The sequence below is a fragment of the Mixophyes fleayi genome, chromosome 2 (genome assembly GCF_038048845.1).
Source record: "Mixophyes fleayi isolate aMixFle1 chromosome 2, aMixFle1.hap1, whole genome shotgun sequence".
NCBI classification, from domain to species: Eukaryota; Metazoa; Chordata; class Amphibia; order Anura; family Limnodynastidae; genus Mixophyes; species Mixophyes fleayi.
This window is the reverse complement of record NC_134403.1, coordinates 13,872,491-13,900,150: the sequence shown is the minus strand read 5'-3', so window position 1 is coordinate 13,900,150 and position 27,660 is coordinate 13,872,491. Positions and strand designations below refer to the sequence as shown.

The 27,660-nt window shown below is 44.2% G+C and overlaps 1 protein-coding gene across 4 annotated transcripts; it reads right to left on the bottom strand.

Moving 5' to 3' along the window:
* On the bottom strand, positions 1-27,247 carry RAB6A (RAB6A, member RAS oncogene family). Of its 4 annotated transcripts, none has more exons than XM_075198523.1 (9): positions 27,075-27,244; positions 26,925-27,029; positions 10,397-10,455; positions 10,142-10,195; positions 6,448-6,553; positions 3,996-4,107; positions 3,707-3,800; positions 3,355-3,421; positions 1-980 (listed from the first exon to the last, which is right to left on the bottom strand). In XM_075198523.1, the coding sequence occupies exons 2-9, from the start codon at positions 26,992-26,994 to the stop codon at positions 916-918; spliced, it is 627 nt and encodes a 208-aa protein (XP_075054624.1). In that variant the 5' UTR covers positions 26,995-27,029; positions 27,075-27,244; the 3' UTR covers positions 1-915. The 4 variants fall into 4 exon arrangements, with proteins under 4 accessions (XP_075054624.1, XP_075054626.1, XP_075054625.1 ...); XM_075198525.1 differs by having other exon boundaries at positions 26,925-27,074; positions 27,120-27,244; XM_075198524.1 differs by lacking the exon at positions 6,448-6,553 and adding an exon at positions 6,644-6,749 and having other exon boundaries at positions 26,925-27,247.
* Between the last annotated feature and the right edge of the window lie 413 nt (positions 27,248-27,660).

Below are 27,660 nucleotides of genomic sequence, written 5' to 3'. Positions count from 1 at the left end.
TCCCCGGCAAATGTCGCTGTTTATTTCTGTACAGTGTTTGATTGACAGCACCCATTGCCCCGTAATACACCCAAAACGATCCTTAGTGATTCGGTTCTGCGACATTACAAAGTGCATTATTTATACTTTATTTAAAAAAAAAGAAAAGAAAAAGAAAGAAAAGATGTTAATAAAAGTAGAACCATTTAAAGCAGCAGTTCACACCTCGTAAGCAGGAACATGCTGCAACGTAAGACAGTGGCGAGTATGACCACAGTCCAATACTTTGATTAGATTAAATCGTTCCAATCGCCTACACGCACTGGAGGCAGCCATTTTCGTGGGCTAAACAGATACTTGCAAGAAGGCAGCCTGTCCGTTCACCAGGAACTAGTGACCTCCCGAGGCATGAGGCACTTTGTACCTCGTACCTCGGTAAAGTCATTAGGTCCTTGCTGTGGCAGCTTCCAACAAGCGGGTATACGATTGGCACACTAAAGGCATACCACCAACAGAAGTCTCCGTGGCCACAGTCGGCACCCAACAAGCCGTGGGCACAGTGCACTAGAACAGATGGGAGAATATCCTTACGCCTCTGTCTATAGGGATCTAGCACAGATACCTGGTATCCTCCTATGATGCTGTCATTCTCCCCTGCGGATGTGAACTGTGGCTTCAACACAGAAGAACAGGCAGATTTTTCCTTAGACCAGTTTCATTTAAATAATGAAGACATTGTATATATTTATATATATATTAATGAGCCTGTGCAGCTAATTGTTCATAGAGTCACCAGACAACCAGCGATGGACAGGTGAGGAGGGTGAGCTGATATTCACACTCAGGTTAATGGGGGAGGGGAGGGAGAAGTAGTGACGTTCTGAAGAGGGAGACACGGAGGAATCCGGGAGAGGGGCTGCGGGCAGAGCCGCGGTCTTAGCAGGAGCAGCCGCCTTCGCTGACGGGGGCTTCTTGAGGCTTTTCCAGTTTGATGTCGATCACTGTAGAAAACTGGGTTAAGGATAAATGTTACTTAGAACAGATTGGGGCATATTCAATTAGCTTTTGGATTCGCGGTAACGCGCGTTGCCGCGAAAAGTGCGCGTTCTTGTGGGTATTACGGTACCGCATTAACGCGGATTTTCGTTCGCAACCCTATGGGCTGCGAACGAAAATCCACGTTATTGCGGTACCGTGTATTACGTTTCGCGGCTGTTCCGGCGCGTTACCGCGAATCCAAAAGCTAATTGAATATGCCCCATTATGGGTCCGGTTTTTGGAGCCCCCCCTCCCCCCAGGCATTTCACAGTGTCCATCAACAGCCCCCAAACAAAGGATTTCTTTTGTCCATGCTGGAAAGCACAGACACTACAGGAGTGCTTATACAAACCAATAAAGTAAAGTTAAAGTTATCCGAAGGTGGACAACCCCATTTCAAGTTGTGAAAATCTTTATTTACACTGGGCAACTGTTCATCAACTGGCTGCAGTATGTAATCACATGTGGGCTCTTCCCCTGTATTAAGGACCAACAGAAGTAGTTCTTGCAGAAAACCACAATAAATTATGTTAAATTAGTGGGTTGTTTTTTTGTTTAAAAAAAAAACCAACTTAACATCTTAAACCATTCTGAAGACGACAGCGACTCACAAATATGGGTGTTTCATTATAAGGTAACGTTAGTTACTCCCAGTGTTTATAATCACTTTAACGACGACATCAGATGGTTGTAAAGATGATGTTATGCTATGAACAAGCAGTGACATTTCGCTCTTGTTGTGTCTTCCTGTGTATAGTGTAATATACAGCCTCGCCATTGTACAGTGTAAGGACTCGCACGGGGATAAGATCACGTTATTACGTACCCCTCTGTCAGGGGTCATCTCTCTGCTCTGTAACTTATCCGCTGTCCTGAACATGACTTAGGCGCCCCACCAGCTGAGGACACGGGGTCTACTACAAGGGGACTGGTCTGTAGATCCTCAATCTCCTCCTCTATCTCTCTTCGCTTCTGTGAGGTTCGTGTTTGTTTGTTTATGTCTATCTGTAAAGGCAACGTGTGAGCGATTGTTACACACAGGTCTCACTCTGTGGCAAGTAGCAGGGCAGAGGTAATGCCATCTCTCTGATCATTAGACATCTGCAGCAGGCATGTGCAGTGGCTCAGTGGTTAGCACTTCTGCTTCACAGCACTGAGGTCATGAGTTCGATTCCTGACCATAACCTTATCTGTGTGGTGTTTGTATGGGTTTCCTCCGAGTGCTCCGGTTTCCTCCCACACTCCAAAAACAGTCTGTCTGTGTATTTAGACTGTAAGCTCCAATGGGGCAGGGACTGATGTGAGTGAGTTTTCTGTACAGCGCTGCGGAATTAGTGGCGCTATATAAATAAATGGTGATGATGATCTATACACATTCTATTCCTTCCCATCTCTGATATCCATGCTACAGCCCTTTGAGAGCACTGCTTTTTCTACTACTAACAAATGAAAGATCTCCGATTAGAGTGTTAGCTGATGTGCAAGTCTATCACTTGGGCTTTTCTCCCCATAACCAGTGTCTACAGGCTACGAGACCCGGGTTTGGGTGAGGCTGGGTATACATCATCACACTTTACATCTACTGCAGTAAAAACTAGTCAGGATGAGACTATTATCTGCACTAGAACACTTACATGTTCCCATTTATATGTTAAGAATCAGCTGTATGTCTGGTCTGTATAGAAACCAGAACACATTAAATGATTTTGCAGTAGAGATCTCTATGGATGCGCCTAGTCAATAATTAAGAGTACGGCTCGCCCACATGACGTGGAGGCAGCCATTTTATTTGGTTCATGAGCCTGTTAATTGGCTAGAAACAAGCGACTTCACTGAAATTAGTATTTTGATTTAGCCCGTACACTGGCTGCCTCCAATAAACTTAGGGGATGGTGTACATTAAGTGTACATTAAATGGACGGCTTCAAGGCTGTTTGGCTGGGTATTACTGTCCACGCAATCTTATCTTGCACCTACCACTACAGTACGTAGATCACTACCAACAGTATCCCAGGCACTGGAGTCCCCTACAGATAAGATTGTGCACCTACCAATACAGTACGTAGATCACTACCAACAGTATCCCAGGCACTGGAGTCCCCTACAGATAAGATTGTGCACCTACCACTACAGTACGTAGATCACTACCAACACTATCCCAGACACTGGCGCCCCCTACAGATTGTGCACCCACCACTACAGTACGTAGATCACTACCAACACTATCCCAGACACTGACGCCCCCTACAGATAGATTGTGCACCTACCACTACAGTACGTAGATCACTACCAACACTATCCCACACACTGGCACCCCCTACAGGTAGATAAGGATACTGTCTTCTCTGCTCTTGTCTTGTGAACTTTCCATGCCGGGCAATGCGGCTGCCACGCGTCTGAAGAGCTGGAAGACAGGAAACGGTGATACAGACAAGTTACAAACAGGTAACACTTCAACAAAATGTTTTAACTACTTTACGAGTCAGTTATTATAACGGAACTAATAAAGACAAATACGTGGTTATATTTACAGCCCCTTCTCCGTTATTTTTGCTGGATTAAATAGGTGGCAAAAGAAAAATAAAAGGAAAAATCACCATTACCCATCAGTTCTGATTAGGGTGTTTCCTGGCATTAAGGTCCCGTGGATGGGTCTGAGGACGGGCAGGCACTGGACTCGGCTACTCACCTGTTTTACATTATATCCGGCTTTTGCGCTGGTCTCGATAAACATGACATTCAGCTCCTTGGCCTTTCTCTCGCCTTCCTCGATGGACACTTGTCTGCAGAGTGAAGACACGGACAGGTAATGTAGAGTCCAGGGCATGGACAAGACCATGGTCTTCTACCAGGTGCGTCAATGCTCAGGTAAATGTGACAATAAGACTTCAATTATAAAGACGAGTGGACAGCTTGGTATCTAATAACATTAGGCCACAAAGACATTAAATAAATAAAATGCTCAACGAAGGCTTTACCTCTTGTCAGCGAGATCGGTTTTATTCCCAACCAGCATAATGATGACGTCGCTGCCCCTCTCCGTCCGGACGTCATCAATCCATTTTGTCGTTTGCTGGAACGAGTTCACATCTGGAGGAGAAGAGCGGGAACACAGGTTACCGGCCAGGACTGAGACTGCCGAGCTGAACATTAACCACGGCTGCCTGGGTAACATCGTACATCCAGAATATTATATATCTATAGATATATTGGCAGTCTCAGGGGAAGGAAGGCTGGAACATGTTATAATCCCACGACTAGAGCATAGAACACCGCTATTACCTTATAATCCAACGTCTACACCATACAACACCACTATTCCCTTATAATCCCACGTCTACACCATACACCACTATTCCCTTATAATCCTACGACTAGAGCATAGAACACCGCTATTACTTTATAATCCAACGTCTACACCATACAACACCACTATTCCCTTATAATCCCACGTCTACACCATACAACACCACTATTCCCTTATAATCCCACGTCTACACCATACAACACCACTATTCCCTTATAATCCCACGTCTACACCATACAACACCACTATTCCCTTATAATCCCACGTCTACACCATACAACACCACTATTCCCTTATAATCCCACGTCTACACCATACAACACCACTATTCCCTTATAATCCCACGTCTACACCATACAACAACACTATTCCCTTATAATCCCACGACTACACCATACAACACTATTATGTTATAATAACCAGTTTTATAGGGAACATTAGGACTTACACTGGAGTCGGGTCACCCTAGGTAACCACTAGATTACCAGAATCTGCCTACACATTGGTGGTGACGGACTATATATTAAAGAAACGTTCTACCTGTATCACTGCGGTGCCACGATCTCACCACAGGCACAATGTCTCCAGGACTCTACTTCATATAAGTCTGACAGGGGATGATGTCTAAGCCTTGGACAGACTACGGGACGGGTTTATATCAGCGCTATGTATAATAGACACTTTATTGGCCCCACCATCCTTTAATCCATGAAGTAACAGATACAACTCGGGGCCCTGAGCCTTCAAAGCTGGAGACGAGGGCCTGCCCCGGTATCCAGCGGGAGGTACAGACATATGGTATTACACCACTAAACATCGTATGTATCTGTTAACGGGAAACCAGTGCGATGCCACGCAGACCATGCACAACGGTGCAACATGCAGATACAAGTAACATGTACAAGACACAGGTAAGCCAGCAGCACACAGAGCGAGTATACGCGACATGCACACACAGTACAGTGCTCTCCACTTATAACGGACCACGGCTGGGGAACGGACAGCTCCTTGTAATGGACGCTGGTCACCTACACGCAGCGCTGCAGCCATTTTGTGGGTCAGTGAGGTCACTAGCTCAGCCCACGAAATGGCCGCCTCCGCTGTGTGGAGGCAACTGGAATACTTTAACAGACATATTCCTGGACGCTGCCACATTTAAATAATACCCGGGAGCCACGCACAGGAGTGAATCTGGCAGCGGCCACAGACGTGTGCTGCCGTGGGACCGACGGGATGATTCTCCGTCGTCTTCCCCGAGAAATCAGGGACTTCAGAACCAATAGTTAGTAAAGGACACAGGGGTTATATGGCGGATATCTGCCCAGACACACACAGTATGCTGCGGGGGATTCTGCTATTAGACAGCAGCTATATAGTGTATTATGTGTGAGACCATTGGAATAATCACCGTCTTATGACTGTATAACACTAAGTCGGCTGTGATACGCTCAGTTACAAATGGCTAAACCGCTAAATTACTAATTGTGTGGAAAACTAAAATGAAAGTATTAAATGTAAAAGTGGTTGTGTATTTGTAAAGATCTGTATGTAAATGAACACATGTATACATACATGCATGTGCGTTTTCTGTCAACTACCAAGCAAAATATACCATATAAAAGAAAAAAAAAGAATTATTAATCTATCCCGATATACAATCAGGGAGCAGATCACCGGGGAAGGATTTTTCCTAGGCACACAACACTTCCTTTCTGTAAATCTACTAAGGCGCTGTACTGAGACCTCCCCTCAGAGTCTATAATTGGTGATTGGACAGTTGTGTATTTCGGTTATAGTGGCCAATAACTGCTACAAGCTTAGGTGGCTGATAAATTTAATTTCCGGCGTGGTGGAACTACAAATCCCAGCATGAAGGGGGTGTTAGTTTCACAAGGAAGGGAGATGGAGAAGGAGGCACTGTAATACACCCTGGCAGGTCTCTACAGTGTAATATTTATATATAGACATATTGCACAGGATATTACTCAGAAGCAGGAGAAGACTGACGTCCTTACAGTAATGGCGGGTGAGAGTAGCGTCCGTTATAAACAGGTCTGCACTGCAGTGATGGCGACCAGACGACATTATAGGATAAAGCAAAAAACGTTCTCGGCCACACTCACTTGTGATATCATAAACAACAACGGCCACAGTGGAGTCTCGAATGTAGCTAGGGATCAAACTCCTGAACCGCTCCTGCCCTGCTGTGTCCCACAACTGCAGCCGCACCTAATACGGGGGTGAGCCGCCGGCACAGCAGAAGAGGGGGAAGAGAGAAAACAAACACACCGTCAACAGGCTGCCTGGAGTTATACCTACTTGTGATATCGTAAACTACTACGGCAGCGGCAGAATCGCGGATGTAGCTGGGGATCAGGCTGCGGAATCGTTCCTGTCCCGCCGTATCCCAGAGCTGCAATCTGATCTGTGGGATGGAGAACAATCAAACACACTGAAAAGGACCAGGAGAAGGGGGTCACGTCCTCTTCTGTCCCACGCAGTAAAGGCCCACAAACATAACACACGTGTAATAACGTTCACAAATACATAGGAAATATTACACATTACATTCATCACAGATAATGGTCCCTGTTATCAGAGAAAGGATGAGGGGGGACGATGTGCAAAAAGAGAGATAACATTTGTTATTTGGTGATCACCGAATCTATTAAACCACCAATCAAAAAAAATAAAAATATGAAAACTGCCGGATATCTCAGTGTTATGTATAGAACAAGGGAGATCTATAAAAGATCCATGTACTATGATTCTGCGGGATTAACCTAAAGTGATCTCACTGGTTCCAGACACTCGAGATGCTTCAAAATCAGCGAGTTGAGGGAAGACATAAAAGGCAGATTCAGTCCTATGACTGTGAATAATCTGTGAATGTTATTCATGTTTAAGCGAAGGTTGTGACTGGGGTGGGGGGGGATGACATTTTCCTACGCACAGCAGACTTCCTGCCATTAGTCACAGTGAAAGACACTGCAGCAGCCCAAAGTAGCTGATGACAGAGCAATGGCTTCAATGCACCACGAGTATAAAACATGAGGAATGGGGATTTTACATAGATATTTGTGAACGTTATTATGTCTTATCGTTTAGTGGTCATTTAATGCTACATATATTTCAGTATTTAGAGATGGTTCCCTTACTTGGAGCGTCATGTGACCGACCAGCAAATATAGTGGAAGCGTAAAGGGGTCATTCCACATCAGATCACCCAAAACAAACAAACAAACAAAAAAAAAGACTACCAAATGTGCACTTTTGATGAGCAGCTGCCATGATTGACTCTTTCTGTGTCTCCCTCTCTTTTACTCTGGACAGTTTCAGTCTTGGTCTCTCTAAAGGGAATCCCCTTCCCATCAGTTTCTGTCTATTTCATTTCCTTTATGGAAGGTTTATCCCATTGCCTCAGTTTAGTTCACTTTTTTGGTATGGTTTTTCACAATGTGTAACTTATGTATATGCTGTACAACATTGAGCATCAACTTCATTATTTTTTTTTCTCCACTATAAAACAGAGTACCCGGCTGATTTTTTTGTGGTAGTAATTTATTACTTTTTTTTTTTAAACACCCCTCCACCCAAAAATGGAATCCCTAATGTCAATTGAACTTAGCGTTTTTAATTCTATTAAAAAAACGTGAGTTTTTGCCGTAACGCAAAACATGAGGCAGATAAAGTAATTTGGTTTGGATTTTTGGATTCGGGAGGAAGAGTTACCTTAGGGGTCCAAATTTTGTAGTTATTCCTTAATAAACACCTGTAATACTTCAAATAAACTGGATAAAGAAGCCGCGATTAGTAAATTATTTAATAAATTGAAAAATCAATATTTAATCAACTAATTGTCAGGCAGTTGAGATATTTGGCAGAAATAGTTGTTTTGACATCCTCTCTTAACTAAACAATTTTCGAACAAACCTGAGATGGGTGGTGGACACCCCTGGTAGAACTGACATGGACCAAACGATTAGTCCTAATTATTCTGGCATGTTGATGAAGACATTCAAGGTCTTTATAATAACTTATTCATTGTGCTTATTTATTAAACTACAAAAACTTACGCCTTGCACTTTAACAAGCTCTATTAATGCTTTTAACCAATTGAATAACCGCCTTCTGCATTAGGCTGGGTACACACTACAGAATATTTCTCCCGATGTAATATCGTTAATCATTTTACCAACGACTGAAACTCCCTATCAGCAGCCGATTCCTGTGTACACACCTACACGATTTACCTTCAGATCTGTGATCTTCAACTCTCATACCCATCTGCTGAAAAGATCCTGACTCTGTACACTCTGTCCACACTGCCGGTGGCGACTGCCTACACACTGCCATATTTGCCTGACATCGTTCCACCGTTTTATAGAGATTTTTAGTCTGTTTATAAAATCAAAAGATACAATGTGCTTTGGAACGATAATTGTTCATCGTTGCAGTGTACAAACTAATGTGATGTTGGCCCGAACGGTCGTTTATTGTGTGATTGGCCCGATAGTCGGGTATAAAAGCTGTAATGTGCACCCAGAGTAACTTACTATGCTAATAATATGTCAGGTCCCTCAGTAACATTCTGCTCGTGTTACCTGTATGCTCATTGGCATAAAGGAGGCCGCTCACCTCAGCACACTGCTCTTTATCTCTATCACTGTTCACTCAGATTGTACAGGGAGAAGAAGAACCATAAAATGACACTGGGTAAATCTGCTGTAAATTAACTAATAAAAATAAAAAAAATAAAAAAACAACAAAACTTTATATCTTATAAATTATTATGGAAAATAAACTCCTGCAAAATACAGTCAATATATAATAAAACTGATATTTTTTCATACAGATACAATTTTAACAGATGATAGACTCCCTTGAATGAATACAGTGGAGGTCCTAGGACAGTATGAATGAAGCAACAGACTCCCTTGAATGAATACAGTGGAGGTCTTAGGACAGTATGAATGAAGCAACAGACTCCCTTGAATGAATACAGTGGAGGTCTTAGGACAGTATGAATGAAGCAACAGACTCCCTTGAATGAATACAGTGGAGGTCTTAGGACAGTATGAATGAAGCAACAGACTCCCTTGAATGAATACAGTGGAGGTCTTAGGACAGTATGAATGAAGCAACAGACTCCCTTGAATGAATACAGTGGAGGTCTTAGGACAGTATGAATGAAGCAACAGACTCCCTTGAGTGAATACAGTGGAGGTCTTAGGACAGTATGAATGAAGCAACAGACTCCCTTGAATGAATACAGTGGAGGTCTTAGGACAGTATGAATGAAGCAACAGACTCCCTTGAATGAATACAGTGGAGGTCTTAGGACAGTATGAATGAAGCAACAGACTCCCTTGAATGAATACAGTGGAGGTCTTAGGACAGTATGAATGAAGCAACAGACTCCCTTGAGTGAATACAGTGGAGGTCTTAGGACAGTATGAATGAAGCAACAGACTCCCTTGAGTGAATACAGTGGAGGTCTTAGGACAGTATGAATGAAGCAACAGACTCCCTTGAATGAATACAGTGGAGGTCTTAGGACAGTATGAATGAAGCAACAGACTCGCTTGAATGAATACAGTGGAGGTCTTAGGACAGTATGAATGAAGCAACAGACTCCCTTGAATGAATACAGTGGAGGTCTTAGGACAGTATGAATGAAGCTGACACTACTTGTGCTCAGATGGATTCACGATTAGAAATCTTATCACAGACAGAATAAGAGGAGTGATTTTATGGTGGATATTCAGTGTATAGTTACTGTCTATACCGGGAGACTCTGGAAAACAAGATACTTACTGTTCGGTCCTCTAGATACATTGTTTTTGATAAGAAGTCAATACCAATAGTCGCCTGCAAAGAAAGAATAAGGAGCATTACATTCAACAGCAACCCCAGCCTTACGTGTGGAGGGGATAGGATAGGAAGCAGCGGCATGAGAGGCGATGTGTGACGGCTCGGGGAACGAGAGATTAGTGACATAACGTATATTCACCTCCCCAGCAATCGCTGCTAGATACCAGGACAATACAATACATAAGAATGTAGCATTACCTGGTAGGTGTTGTCGAAACTGTCATACATGAATCTTGTGATTAAGGAGGTTTTCCCAACTGCAAGAGAGTAAGAGAAGGAGATTATAGGATTACAGTGTGCAGCCATGCTACAGCTTATACCAGTCCCTGGGCACCACCAACCTACAGCTTATGCCAGTCCCTGGGCACCGCCAACCTACAGCTTATGCCAGTCCCTGGGCACCGCCAACCTACAGCTTATGCCAGTCCCTGGGCACCGCCAACCTACAGCTTATACCAGTCCCTGGGCACCGCCAACCTACAGCTTATACCAGTCCCTGGGCACCGCCAACCTACAGCTTATACCAGTCCCTGGGCACCGCCAACTTACAGCTTATACCAGTCCGTGGGCACCGCCAACCTACAGCTTATACCAGTCCGTGGGCACCGCCAACCTACAGCTTATACCAGTCCCTGGGCACCGCCAACCTACAGCTTATACCAGTCCCTGGGCACCGCCAACCTACAGCTTATACCAGTCCCTGGGCACCGCCAACTTACAGCTTATACCAGTCCGTGGGCACCGCCAACCTACAGCTTATACCAGTCCGTGGGCACCGCCAACCTACAGCTTATACCAGTCCGTGGGCACCGCCAACCTACAGCTTATACCAGTCCGTGGGCACCGCCAACCTACAGCTTATACCAGTCCGTGGGCACCGCCAACCTACAGCTTATACCAGTCCGTGGGCACCGCCAACTTACAGCTTATACCAGTCCGTGGGCACCGCCAACCTACAGCTTATACCAGTCCGTGGGCACCGCCAACCTACAGCTTATACCAGTCCGTGGGCACCGCCAACCTACAGCTTATACCAGTCCGTGGGCACCGCCAAGCTATAGTATATACAGCAGGTTAATAAGTCCTGCAATGTTCAGAGAGGACAAGCAGCTGTAACAGACACTCTGTGTACATAGATAGGAGACTGCAGGCACAGCACGGATAGAGGTACACAGCCTAGATAAATATAATCTTCCACATGTCTGCCCTGCAGAGGTCACCGATGGTCACAGCCGCAGCACCCGGGCACCAGCTCTTAGGATGGGCATCCTACGTCCAGGTCCTGGGTACATTAAAGCACTTTGGCCAAGGATCTGAGAAATAGTAGCGCAGAAACGCCGACGCGCGTTTCGCTACTGAACTTAATCAAAGGCCTTTGATTAAGCTCAGTAGCGAAACGCGCGTCGGCGTTTCTGCGCTACTATTTCTCATTATATTAATCGCCATTAAGGAAGCTTACTATCTATAGAGGAGGAAGAATTTAGACAGCGAATCTAGACTCTTTATCATGAGAGCAATGAACCATCTTAGGAATCAGAATTTGTGATTACCGTTTTCAGGGCTCTATATTTGCACTATATACTATCAAGTACCTGAAACAGTGCACATAAGATAGCCCAATTTAGGCAATATGAACTTACTAAGATTGCCTTTACATCACTCGGTATAGATGATCCGCAATTTTACTATAACTAAAAAGCTATCTAGTTAAACTTGTACCGTAGGTTTTTGTTCTTACTCCTTAAGTCTAGTATAGGAGATATTGGTTAATAATAGACTTTTGGTCTTATATAGTAATCTACATGCTAGATTCCGGCTATTATATAAATTGATTCCACATTTGAATTTGGTCCTCCTATGTACACTCTATTCATGGTATGACTTCCATGTGCAAGCATATATAGACTATATAATGATTTCCAGAGACAGCAGCACAGATTAGCAGTTATCTGCTATTTTATTGCACTATTTGTTTTTGAGTTATATTGTTTATTATTTTTTCACTTTATCCGTATATTTTAATATTTCGCTATGAGATAGAGCCCTATAAAGGGCATATTAAAATGAAAAAGTTAAAATAAAACATCTTTCCTTTAATAAAGAATTAATAAAAATACAATTTTAATATCTCCATGAGTCCTTAGAGTGCCTTGTGGCACAGGTTCTTTCACCCTTGTTTTCTATACATAATGATCATTCTGTGTAAGTGCACCAATCTTGAGTGACAATTAATAAAGGTCTATGAAATACTCATATAAAGAATTATTACCACACTATATATAATATGTCACCAAGATCTTAGGACCTGCCCTGTGCGATTCATACCTGTTTAGAGTTATATAGTGGAAGGAGCAGGGTCTCCAGCAGCACAGAGTACATCAGGAGATGAGTGATGTGTTAGTGAGGACAGGGCTGCATGTGACAGGGGCAGTGACATGATGTGAGGAGGGGAATGGAGGCAGCAGGAAGCCACAGACTGAGAATTATATAGTGGAAGGAGCAGGGTCCCCAGCAGCACAGAGTATATCAGGAGATAAGTGATGTGTCAGTGAGGACAGAGCTGCATGTGACAGGGGCAGTGACATGATGTGAGGAGGGGAATGGAGGCAGCAGGAAGCCACAGACTGAGAGTTATATAGTGGAAGGAGCAGGGTCCCCAGCAGCACAGAGTATCTGAGGCTCCTGTCACAGTGATAGTGGAAGACTATGGTGTCAATCTTACTTTTGTATGAAAATAACTGAAACATCCAACTTGATTTACTTCTTATTTTATCTTTATGTAGTCGTTATCTGGACTGGACTTTCTTTTGGTAGCAAATTGACACAAATGTCTTATTTTATAAGCATTACCCAGGAGAGCAGCGAAAAACAGTAAAGAACATTCCCACAGTTACCTTCATGTAATTAATGCTGTCGCAGAAACGTAACCAACAATAAAATCATAAAATATATCAATTCGGTAGTCGACATCCTCAGTAATTCTGCTACAAGACATGAACTGTCCCCAGCTCTACAACAGCCGCCATATCTGTGCTCTTTAAATGCCTTTCTCACCGTGGTCTGGGATATATTCCCCATCCGGAGCAGCTGCTAGAATATAGAGCGCTCTCCTATCTGCTGACAGCGAGCGCAGCCGAGGGCTGAGACATTTATTACTGTCATGTTAGCGTCTCAGGAGCCCATCGCTGCTTTCCAGGATCTGAGCCTTAATATAAATGAGATAATCTCAGAGATGCGGCTAAAATAAGAATTATTTGGATGTAATTAGTCTTCACAGATGAACGCGCAGGTAATTATCTCTCAGGACCAGTGAGCGGCCTGCGGCAAAGTCCTATCTACCAGGAAGAGAACTTCATTCACAGCAGCTGGAAGCCTCAGGATTAATGGGAATCTTACAGCAGATCCATAGAGAGCGCTGTGTGTGTTACAAGGTGTGCGCCACAGGTCAGGAGCGCCACACGTCAGGAGCGCCACCTGGTACTGAAGTGGGCAGCGGTAGAAATACATTTTTTCATTCTGGTCATAAGAAGAACCACGTCTAAGGTCCTTATAAAATAATTGCTGGTCACAACGCAAAGGTTTATAAATCCAAGCTCTGCGAATCACGGCGTCGTCTTACAGATCTATTGACAACAAGATTAATAGTGAAACAATTGACTTTAATAATCATCTTTATAGATAAAGCAGTCACACGGGCACATGTGGCGGCACGGTGGCTCAGTGGTAGCACTTCTGCCTCACAGCACTGGGGTCATGAGTTCAATTCCCAACCATGGCCTTATCTGTGTGGAGTTTGTATGTTCTCCCTGTGTTTGCGTGGGTTTTCTCCAGGTGCTCCGGTTTTTGCCCACACTCCAAAAACATACTGGTAGGTTAATTGGCTGCTAACAAATTGACCTTAGTCTCTGTCTGTCTGTGTCTGTTAGGGAATTTAGACTGTAAGCTCCAATGGGGCAGAGACTGATGTGAGTGAGTTCTCTATACAGCGCTGCGGAATTAGTGGCGCTATATAAATGAATGAATGATGATAATGGTAAGGATGATGAAATCCTAAACACTTCCTAAAATAACTGGGGTGCGTTAGTGTGACCAGAAGAGGAGTGAGCTTTCACACACCGGCCAATAGCCGTCATCTTTTGGAACCACTTAAGGGCTCTCCGAGTCAGAATGTCCAAACACTAGAGAAGTCTTTGGGGCACCCATCATATATTGCAGCCATTTAGTTTTATCCCATTTTTGGAATATTATATTACATCCCATATTAAATGTTTGTAGCTACAATGTAACTTACGTGTTACCCACATCCACCGGTGCTAGTCCCCACACATATGTAATGATAGGACACCCTAGAGCCCGATTCCACCATCCTCGCCAATCCAATGCTCCAACGCTAATATCGCAGCTGTCTGAATGCAGCCAAGGAACCGCGTCCTTCTGTTTCCATGGCAACATCCATCGCGGAACCACGGTCCGCCTGAATTCCACCACTGCGCAAGTTTCACACAAAAACACACCGAGCGCATCCATCGTGTTACGTAATCAGTAATTCTTAACAACTCGGGAAGTTTCAGGTCTCACAAACCATAATTGAATATAAAGGATAAAGTAACACGAGATATATCCAAACAGCTGCATACAAAGGGTGCGACTGCTGTTATCCTTATTGGGTTATAGAGGTTTATACTATAGCAGACTCACATTCTCTTTACACATATCAAATCCTCTCATTAATGTTCTACTAGAGAAACATGCCACGCCCACTAGCGTCATGTGACTCATTCCGACAGCGTCCCAGAGGATAGCAGACACACGCAGATGTTAGGATCTGTTCATACACGTTCTGATCTGCACATAAGAACCACGGCAGTAGGACACAGACGCCACGGGAAGACAATGATCAATCAATGAGATTTAGTTGCAATTGTGCAGATACATGTACAGCAAAGTGCGTAATAGACATAGGACATTCCCAACCTTAACTAGCATCAGTGTAAAACGTAACAAGAGAAAAATAATACTATTCCGTGAGGATTTATTACATGGTAATAATCAGACAATCGTCCCAGCACCGGCTACATGTATAATACACGAGACAGAGTCTAGCTGCACATAACACACTGTGTGACCTAGTGTCCCCGGCTTTAATTATTCACGATGTCCTATTTGCTTACGTGTAAATGACAATCTCTAGGCCGATGACAAAATCAATGTACAAGTGTTACGTCCACTAAGCTGCTGCCTAATATTTCATTGGGGAAAGGCAGAGATGTCTGCAGGGAGCAGGATAGATGAGAACAGATGTAGGACATCTACACCTTGATCATTTGTCATTCATGTTCCTGCTGATGTGTTCTACCAACACTGCCGAGTACAGCTGTGGGGAAGGGAGAGGGTGGGGGGGCCGTTAATGTCTAATATCCTATCCTCACAGCAGGTTCCCCTTACCAGTCTTATTCTAACTCTCATCTCTCTATAGACCAGACTCCAGCGCCCACGTATCTGCACCATCCTCCCCTAAGGTGGCTGACGATTATTCCAGGTGTACAGAGGTAATTACAGGTATCCAGTCAGTACAATGAGGGGACTGTTACTGAATTAAATCAACCCCCTTACAGGCCCTGTATTGTTGCTTTGTTAATTGTGTCTAAAGCTGGGTACACACTACAGAAATTTCAACCAACTTTTTATGCAGAGCGATTTTACTTGCGATCGATGTTCCGATCGCTCCGTCCATGGACTGCATACACACTAGCCTTGTTTTAGAAGATAAAGGGAAGAGCGGACGTCCCTTTACTGACTTTTTACAGCCATGTTGTCGTGAGCAATGATTGCAATTTCGTACTCACTGTGGTGGATCGGTTGGAAACTTATACACACTACACAGCGGAAACGAGATTGGAACGAAAATATTGAACGGTACGACCAACCAAATGAGGCGACAATCGTCCATTTGGGCAGACTTTCGACCATCGTGTCACTGCACACACTGACCCGACTTTTGAACGAGCGGTCGTATGTCGGCTGGTGGAGCCGATTATTGGACAAAAACCGTGTAGTGTGTACCTAGCTTAAGGTAACGAAGAAAGACAAAGATTAGGGCCCTCTACTGAATAATAAGACTCTCTACTAACTTATAGAAGCTTCTTATTATCCTGGAACCCGAATGTTATTATACTTATAACAAATAAATGTAGATAATGTGTATAACATCGCACAGGAGTCACTACCAGTAAAAATAAAACAAATTGTGTGTGACCCCACCATCGTGTAAGAAATAGGGGAGTATCCCCCTTCTCAAATATCCCCACCTTACATGAAGCCTCCTGCAGAGGCTCTTACAAAGCAATAAACATTGCAGTCATTAAAGAAAGAATTTTAATCACATTGGTAATAACTTATCATATTACAGCCTCCCATCCAGTAATTTAGATAGAACGCCGGGGTCCACGCAGGCCGGGCTCAGGATAAACCCCCCACTAGAAAAGAGATTTGTATTTTATTTTTTACAATTTTTAAGCTCTTTGTTCGGTGGTGAAAGGACCCTCTCCAGTATTAGCAGCACTTTGGAGTTTATACTACATTTTTCTTTAAATTAGGAGTAGAGGTCTTCTCTTTTCTGTCCTGACCTCGGCCCCCCCTCCCTTAACCAAGCCGGGAGAGCAGAGAGAAAACCTTGTTCCTGGGATGAAGGACATCCCACTAGGCGGCTGCTTTAAGCAACAACTTTAATTGGTTTGAAGTTCCATGTTCTGGCTGCCGCAGGCGTATCTCCCAGAATCCCCCAGACAGCCTGAAACGCTTGTTCCTGCTACATCTCACTGGGTAAATGCAGCCACCGGACCTCCAGCTCCACATCCAGGGAACGGGGACCCCAGTAACACAGGAACTAATTAGGATGACGAGCTGGCAGAACCTACATGCAACACCTCCACCAAGGACAAAGCTCCAGCTTCACCTACATGTTCCAATTATAATATATATATATATATATCCTGACCTGAAAGCACAGGACGATGTACGTTCATTTAACACTGGCAGCATCGGCTCACCAAACCTTCATACACAGTAAGCAGAACGTAGACTCCACGTGATACACTACTATATAACCAGCACAGACTCTGTCTTACTAAGTACGGCGGGGGAGGTTTGACATTCCTGACACAAGACAACGCACTTTGCATCTGTCAGTTGTACTATTGGGGAGGAAATACCACTATAGCTGCACCCTGAACAATGCCATAAAAAGCTTCAAACATACTAAAGTACCATGTACACCGATAAACACATCCCATGACCTCCCACTCTTCTAATTGAACACACAACCCTAAGCCGGTCGGTTTTCCAGGAGAAAGACGTAAACGTTGACGTGTGGTCCTGAATAGGTAGAAAACTGCTCAAAAACTGAAATGAGTTCAGCAGACAAGTAAGGAGCACTTGTGCATCTAAAGTAGCATTGCTACAGCGCACGGTTTGTGCGTCGTATATAACTGTTAGTGCGGTTATATGCAAGAAAATAGCTGGAAATAAATGTTGCACGGTTTATTTAATTTTGTATCTTTGAATAGTAGGAAGGGGGAGTGTGCAGTAATTGTACAGGTAGGTATAGGGCAGTATCTTTGGGGGGGGTAATAAAGTGGACAGGTTTTCTGCTGGGTAATCCGAATACACCACGTACAGATACTTTTTACAGACCTGTCAATAGAGATTCTCCAATGATGTGTATTATACATCCATTAATGTCACCAATTGCTGAATATATTATAATGTGAAACAAGATATCTCTATCTTTCCTCCCTCTGCAAGGTTTTGAGCGTCTCATCCCAGCATCTCTGGTTGTATTTTCAATTATCCTGAAACAGTCTACATAATTAAGGATTAACGACATCACACCGAGGTATGAGGCACTATGGGGCTCAGTCACCAGTTCCTAGCACATGGACAGACTGAATTCTGGTGCTTCAGGGATGTCCCTACTTCCTAGAGAGCCGATAGGAAGAACATTGGAGCCACCAACAAAATGGCTGCCTCCACTGTGTGTAGACAACTAGTATATTTTAATGCAAACTGCACAGTCTTAAAACATGTCCATGCAAATGTGACCCTGCTGCTGTGTGACTAACAGGTGACAAATATACAATAATCCCTGTAAGCCACAACTCTGCCCAGACACAGCCTAATGATGTATCAGAAATACACTGACATCACTGTCCCAACATGCAGCACTCGGTCGGCTGCATTCACAAAGCAAACATGTCTTTTCCAGCCGTGCTGGCAGCTCTCCAGCACATGGAGCTGTTCAGGAACAACCTCCATACTACTAACTGCAACCTGGGAGTCACATCACATGACCATTGTCCCTCTCCACTGACCAACACACGGATGGTCCCAAATCTCTGCAAATATCAAGACCATACTGTCCAACCTAACCACAAGCTACAGGGAAACCATTAAAAGTACCACTAAAGTCAGTCACACTAAGACTTTCTTTGCAAGTCTGTTAAATAGTAAAGTTTAGTTAAATATTTCCATGGTTTACAAGTCGGGTATAGGAGAAAATACAGGAAAATATGGCAGTTCTGCTTGCTGCAACATCACTGGTAATACCAGAGTACAAATCCAATAATCTGCAGGCTGCACAGAGCATCTCCATTACCTAGAAGACTGCAAGCCAATCACAAACTTCAGCTTGTGGCACAAGAGAAAAGCAGCCCCTTCAAAGTCAGATTTATGTAAACACGCAGCACACGCTAATTCAAGGCTACATTTGCAGCAATATCAGGTCACTTTCCTTACATCTCTACCTGTGTTGCCGGCATTAAATGCTGCTAAAAATACTTAATTATTACTGCAAAGTGGAAGAGCACCCAGCAATAACCCAGGAGACGACAAATCCAGTATTCAGACTGTGTTCGGAGTCCTCCAAAGTGGGACTACTAGTCCCAGCATGCTTGCGATTCCACCAAGACCTTTCTATGTGTGTTTTAAACAGTCACGGGGAATAGATCTGTCTCTGATTTTGAACATGGCACAAATATATACAGAAGAAATAAGTGGACTACGGTAGAGTGTCTTATTGCACCTTAGAGAAAAATGACATTTTCCCCAAGAACAGATGATGTCATAATGAGTGGACAGAAGAGAGGAGGACGACCTCATCCAGAATGAGGCAGTACCACCTCCTCTATCATAAAATACAGGGTCAATTGCCAGCATGTGTAAATGGAATTAATTACATAAAATAGAATGTCTTTATCAACATCAATGTCTATGTGAGAAATAAGTGATTTGTTGTACTGGGATGTAACAATCAGTTTCACAGCAATGTATAAATCCTCAGGAGACAGCAGGAACTCTGAAGAACCAAAAACATCTGACCCACAGATTTATAGAAAGGATACAGAGAGATAAGGCGCCACCAGTATAGATAACCAGCTCCCGGTATTCAATAAGATTCATCACACAGGGCTGTATCTGCCCCGTAGGCCTGGGAACGCAGAAGACGAGGGGATTACTATCCAACAAGCTGCTGAAAAGTTATTTTGTGTTAAAGGACCGATAAAGCCAAAAATGGAAATGCTCAGATATAAACTGTGACATAATGGACCGCCTATGCCACCCTGTCTGTTGTCGCTGGGGACGGCTGGGCTTACTTTGCCACCGTCCCCTTTCTTTATCCCAAATACGCCCCTCCTGTCGCAATAGGAGGAGCCTGCTGCCACCACTAGGCTCCTACACCGGCACTTAGAACCGCTTCCTTCTGGGTAACTCTCGCTGCTAGTGTACCCCCTTGCTGGTACCTCTGACCTCTTGCCTTCAGATCAGGGTTGCTGTCGATGGTTCCCCCCTGGCCAGAGCTGCAGGTAGTGGGCAAAAGGTTGGCACTGGAATGATGGGTCCATCTCAGATCAACCGGTGAATGGATTAGATTTGGGTCTAATCTGCAGGTCACAGGAATTTACAGCAGGGTAAGTAGTCGTCAAAGCAGGTTCTTGAGGCAAAAGATGGTTTATTAGCTCAAGTAGTCCTAACAAGAACAGTTCACATGCCAGTGTGTGGTACTAGCGATCTTTCCAGACGTATAGATGGTACAAGAATGATACATTACATGCTCAAACAGCTCACTTTTATACAGTCCTGACAACTCCTGGCAGGGGGTAAGCCAGCCCCCTGATCCAAGATGGTTCCGCAACGTCTGAGCTATTTTTAGTATCAGGATACAATATGTTTTCCCAAACATGGATTTACATGCAATGCAAAGCTAACAATATTTACACTACTCTGTTATGTGATAAAACTTGATGCTCGCATATCTAAGATGCGGCCACACCAGACAGAAAGGCAGCGGCCCCCTGCTGTGTTTACAGGCTAAACAGGTGTTTGTCACTTCACATAAAATGACTTACTTAGCATTTCCTGCTATCAGAAAACAGACTTCCTCTAGCAAAGTTACAAACCCAAATAATGACACTTCCATACAAAACACACCCCAATGTAACACGATAAGTGCATTTGCAATTATAGAAATTGGTGTCTGCACCAATAATTGAAATACATTTCTACAATAAATTATTTCTACATGATCCAGCCATAAAATAATTTATTTATAAGTGATACAGCCACATGAACCATGAAAGTAAAAAACATATAGAACACATAAATAAAAATAATAATAAAGTGGCACCCCCCCAACCGACAAGTGAAACAGCTCCCACATCTTTAAGACTGTGTCCCGATGGGATCTCATATAGCAGCTATTTGAGGTACTGTGGCATAAATGGCCCCGCCCTCATGTATAAATCCACCAATCCATACAGTGCATTTCTGCAAAGGAAGTCTGCAAGCCTGTCATTCCCTCTCTGCCTGCTCTGTTAGAGAAGCTCCTCCCTCATGACATTGCAGCCTGCTGCATAGGAGTAAGACATATTTAGTTATATAAACAGTCCAGTTATTTCATGTGTATTATTTGGCTCCGTAATACACAGCCTCCCATATATACTAGTATCATTAGGCCACACAATCTGATAAGAATACTTTAATAGTTAGTAATAACAACATATCAACAATTTTTGCTAGAACTAGTCAGCGACTACAATCATATAGTTTAGACGACAAGTATTATACGTCGAGTCAAACTATTCGCTGCTGCACACAGCTGGTTAATAAATGAAGTACATGTTTACAAAGAACCAGCTAACATGACTTGGGTATATACAATATAATGTAGTTTACAATACAGCAGAGAAGTTATATAAAATGTAACTGGTGAATAGCTCTGTATGTGAGGTCTTATGGTGACAGATATCTTTATACATCACAAAAATAAAAAAAAAGTTGCAAAAGAAACTAAAATCTGGACATTTCATGGACGGCAGAGATAGTGCACTTTGTGTACTACTTAAGACTCTCAATTCTATTTTGATCTTTGTAGACTACAACTGCTGAAAAGAAAGCAGGTTATTAAACAGAAATAAGCTGTGAATACCAAGCTTGCCCTGGCTGGGCACAGTCCACGCCACCTCTAGACGGGTGCCAGGCAGTTACTGCACCAGCACATTAGAAGAGGGTAATTCATGGGATTTATTGGAGCGATCGGCAGCTAAAGCAGCCACTTTACCGGAGAGAAGATTTATTGATCCACTCGGAAGTGCTCAAGAAATTCAATTTCCTGACTTGAGTGTATTCCCTTCTCATGACTCATCCCGGAGCATGTAACGTGTAAGTAGATATACTCGCTGCTAATGTACTTATCACACAGAAGTGTAGGGAGGAGACATCCTGTTCTAGTCCCGGGACACTTCCCATGTCACACGGAGCAGCACAGTATACATGGGAAGTAGATGTCAGTACAGGCTCGTACACACGGGAGGTGGAAGACAACACAGACAAAACATCGCCCTTTATCAGAATGTTAGAAACACTGTTATTAACAGGTCTCCACGTTCAATGTACTTAGTGAGTGATCCCACAGACTTCCATTGTGATCACCGACGACAACGTGTTTGTACAATTCTGTCACTTAAATTTGGAGTAACACAGTCAAATACATGTAAAAGGCTTTATCGGTAGATGCTCAGACTGTCCCCGGTGTGTACAAAGCAGGTGATCCACATAACACACGTTACAGAAAGCTGCATCATAGAAAGAGTGTAATGAACGGTAGAGTGTATAAGGTTTTATACACTGTGATCCTAGTGGGCAATTGTGACTGTATTAGACCAGACTGGCAAATCGCAGTCCATGGGCCCAAAGAGACATTTAATTAGACGGTATCAAATCTCAACCTCGATTGGCAGCAAATCTGGTTGGTGGGTTTTCGACCGCGCCAACGCTGTCCCATCAGAGGCGGCTGTTTGGCCTCACTGCCGAATGGTCGGAGTTATAGGATTAGGCCACGCACACGTATCCCAAATCTGCCATAGACTGAGGTCAGCGGATGGATGATGACAATGACAATATCTACAAGGGATGCATTCATTGTGGGATAGATTTCCCATCTAGAGAGCGGTACAAATACATCAGTCACCCTTTAAAGTAATCATAGTTCCATGGTTATTAAAGCTTAAAAAAAAAAACACTGGTCTATCATCCTACGGTCACAGGGAAAGGGTCGTTCTTACATCATCCACAACATGACCCCTTGTCCCCTCTGCACGGTCCCTGGTATAGAAAAAGTTCATTATATAAATCGTGTGGACCTGTGAGATATTTAGCTATATCTAAAGCATCTATTTTCCTAAAATACACAAAGCTACTTATTGTAACTTGTTCTCCTATACCCATCTCACAGTGAGGTGCCAGAACCTGGTCTAACTAGTGACCTATGGTAGTAGCCTACCATGGTTACACCACATCCCTTTATACACCACAGGATTTTATTGGCTTGTGCAGCTGCTGCCTGACATTGTGCTGCTACTGACTTACGTCATCTAGTATTATCATAGTGTGTCCCAATTGTATCCCATTTATACCAGTCACTTGTACCCAGTGGAGGCAGGCAGTGTGTATGCTGGAACATAAATCAGCCTGTTAAACGTGAATTGATGGGTTGTATCCATTCTCTATGTAACAGGGAGGACAGATTGATCTGGGCGTCAGTAATATGACCTATATGGCTCAGTGCTGACTTATATTTACCACTAGGGGGCTCCCTAGAGAGAAACAGAGCTACCCCAGTAATGGCCCAATTAGTCAGAAAGGAATAAAGGTTGGAATAATGTCTCCTTTCATTGATCAGAGACCAGAAGATCAGCTCATTTTTATCTGCGCTCCATAAAATGTCTGCACAGGACAGATGCAATAAAAGAAGATTAAATGTCAATAAAATGTCAGAGCAGAGACTGGAGCCGCTTGCTGGGTGCATTGTGTTAGACTGTGCTCACATTGCTCCAGCAGACTGGCTGTAACTTTATCTAAGGCTTAACCACCAGGCATTCCAAGAGCCTCTGATCTCAGCCTACTGAAGGAGAACTCGCTGAGGGCTGGTGCCATTACCCACAATGCCACAGTACTCCACGTATGCCAAATAAATGCCAGTCCGACCCCTTCATTCCTATGTGCTGATAAACTGAATCACTCAAAGATCAATGTTCTTATATTACGCTCTTTGTATCAGATGCGTTGCTGGAAAATAGAACAATACGAGCGTATTTGAAACATTTAAAAATTCTAATAAAAGAAAACCTCTGATACATTAAAATTAATATATAGCATCAAATAATGGTTAAAATTAGAGAAAAAATAGAACATGCGTCAGACAAAATAGCTTTTAATTATTAGTCGTCGTCTCCTGGTTATCTATATGTCCACAATTGTAGGCACTGACAGAACAGCAAAAAGCCTATCAGATCAAACTGATCGCGTCAGCACAGAGTATTTCAGGACACCAGTGGGTGTGGGTGGTAGTGACCTGTCCTCTTGTGTTAGTAAAGACAGGACTGTCATGATGTGAGGAGGGGAATGGAGGCAGCAGGAAGCCACAGACTGAGAGTTATATAGTGGAAGGAGCAGGGTCCCCAGCAGCACAGAGTATATCAGGAGATGAGTGATGTGTTAGTGAGGACAGGGCTGCATGTGACAGGGGCAGTGACATGATGTGAGGAGGGGAATGGAGGCAGCAGGAAGCCACAGACTGAGAGTTATATAGAGGAAGGAGCAGGGTCCCCCAGCAGCACAGAGAATATCAGGAGATGAGTGATGTGTCAGTGAGGACAGGGCTGCATGTGACAGGGGCAGTGACATGATGTGAGGAGGGGAATGGAGGCAGCAGGAAGCCACAGACTGAGAGTTATATAGAGGAAGGAGCAGGGTCCCCCAGCAGCACAGAGAATATCAGGAGATGAGTGATGTGTCAGTGAGGACAGGGCTGCATGTGACAGGGGCAGTGACATGATGTGGGGCTCCTATTATACTAATGAGGGAAGTTTGTTGAGTCAAGAATCATAGATTCAATTTGCTTGTGTAGTAGGACAGGAATAAACAACTGATGTGGCTGTTGTGGGACTACAGCTCCTACTATGACAGAGCATTCTGGCATCTATAGTTTAACAACAGCAGAAGTATTCCTTATTTCTGATCTAGAACATTATGCCCACCCTCCAATTAAATATTCACTTCCAACAGTGCCTGTTCCCATACTCAGGGTTGCATAGTCCTCATAGCACCGATCCATGTGCCTGGACTGCTCCTATTTTTCCACAACAGTAATTTTCCCAGCATGCTCCAGTATGCAGACAATATCCACATATAACACAATTGATAACCACCAAGAAAACAGTGGCGTATTTATCAGACAATGACAAATGAGTATTTAGATCCAGCTGATTATTGCAGTACATTATTCATATTGATCAGAGAAAATTACCCAACCAGCTCTGCAAACACAGCATCCAGGAATGATTAATTCAGGGAACGAGTTCAATCACATACAGGAGAGCTTAACACACCGCACAGTACTGCAAATATTCCACTTATTGTGTCTACAGCTCTATCCCCCCCCAGACGGCTGCCAAACAACTGAAAGGAAAAGGCTTGATCACAGTACTGACAGCTCAATGACAATCAGATACCGAATGGTAACCCATCACCTGTAATGCAAGCGATTGACATATAGATGACAGGGTTTTAAGAAGTGTTCATCTCATCAGAAAAAGCTTTCTGCATAAATAATACAGCTGCCTGACGTTCATCAAGACACAAACACTAATTGCACATCCTAAACTCCTATGTATTACAAATCACGCAGCTATATATGTAACAAGAACATCTCTGGTTGTTTCTATAGAATATGTAGAGAATGCAGGAGACTGTTTGTATGTAAATATGGGATAATATACCTCTGCGTAAATTATAAGAATATAATGGGCCAACACAGAGGCTTCCAGTGGTAACACAAAAGTAGAAGGCGAGTGCTTTCATACTGGAGACGAACTCTGAAGTGACTTTTAATATCCGTAATGATTTAAAGTGCAGGCTGCATTATACCATATAAAATATATTTTCCTGATGAAGTCAGAACTCTCTAATTATAAGCGATTATATCAGAACTTACTGTATATACAGATAACTCACATTTGTAACGGAGTAAAGATGTGCATTATATATACACACACATGCACCAATAGAGGGGGGGGGGGGGGGGGAAAGATTTACAATAAAGAATTATGTACAATGATTGTTTCCTGCTCACACACAAGAGAACCTAAACATAGAAATCACCAGTATGCACTTAGAGAGGTTACTTTGAACACAATTACATATAAATTATATATGATGCCAGATAGTCAATTATATGAAGGGATGAAAAATTATCAGGGCTTAATCAGATGGTCTATATTACTATTTATACAGTCCAGGGGGCCTATACTATATTACTATATACACAGAGCAAGAGCTGTATAATATATATATCTGTAAGTGATAAGTGGTGGCCAGAGAGTTTAAGGAGGACGATCAGGGGGTCTATAGGGATGAAATGAGGGTGATCAGGAGGTGACATATGAGGTAATCGTGGGGAATATGATGGTGACTTATGAGGCTGTCTTGGGGGTGTCACACAGCGCTGATCTGGGGAATAGGGATGGTCAGGGTTTGACATATGCTGATAGCACGGGGAGTGGTGATCAGAGGATGGTCAGGGGGGATATGGGGATGGGCAAGGAGTCATCAGGGGATGATCAGAAGATGAGAGGGTGACAAGGGGGGGGGGGAGATCCGGGGGTGCCAAGGGGGGGTCTGAGGGTGCCAAGGGGGGGGGGGGGGGGGGTGTGGAAGTCTGGGGGTGCCAAGGGGGGGGGATCTGGGGGTGCCAAGGGGGGGGGGATCTGGGGGTGCCAATGGGGGGGGGGGGAGATCTGGGGGTGCCAAGGGGGGGGGGGGAGATCTGGGGGTGCCAAGGGGGGGGGAGATCTGGGGGTGCCAAGGGGGGGGGATCTGGGGGTGCCAAGGGGGGGGGATCTGGGGGTGCCAAGGGGGGGGGGATCTGGGGGTGCCAAGGGGGGGGGGATCTGGGTGTGCCAAGGGGGGGGGGAGATCTGGGGGTGCCAAGGGGGGGAGATCTGGGGTGATCATTGAGTGACAAGGTGGAGATCTGGTGGTGATAGGGAGGGGATGACATGAGGATAAGCGGGGGGAATATCAGAGGGGGACAAGGGGAGATCAGGGGGATGCAATATTTAATATATCTCATGTATGTAATATGTCGTCATGTATGTAGTATGTTATATCTCACCGCTCTGCTCTCCCAGGAAGACCAGCTTGAATTTCCTAAGCGGGTTCCCGAAGTCTCCTCCCGAGGACATGATGCCGTGTCGAGGATACGAGGGTCTCGGTGCAGGCTGTGCCGGGGGCCGGGGGAGAGGCGGGAGGGGGCTCGGTGCAGGCTGTGCCGGGGGCCCGGGGGGAGGCGGGAGGGGGCTCGGTGCAGGTTGTGCCGGGGGCCCGGGGAGCGGCGGGAGGGGGCGGTCTGGGAACCGGTAACGTCGCCGCTGAGAGAGACGTGACCTCTCACACACACCTGATGCAGAGACCCCGCCCCGACACTGTGCACCCAACACACAGCCCCACCCTGGAGCACTCACCGCCCACAACCTGTCTCCGTGGTAACCGGACACGGCAGCCAATGAGAGCGCGGTGATGATAGCCAATCCCTGGGGAAAGGGGCGGGCTCCACGGCTGGGGCAGGACGCCATTGAGAGTGTGGCAGAGTCCTGTATCCTGGACATTAGACCTATCCAGACTGTCAGCTGCCTCCTGTTTACTGTCACCCCAAATCATCACTTCATAGAGCAGCACAGGGGAGTACATTAATAATGACATTTATATATATATATACATACACACACACATACATATATATGTTTTATTTATTTTTTCAGCATCTCTACTCTCCAAATATGTTATATTTTACAGAAAGGCCATCGCTGGTTACCAGACATAAGGACATATTTATCAAGATATTTTATTTG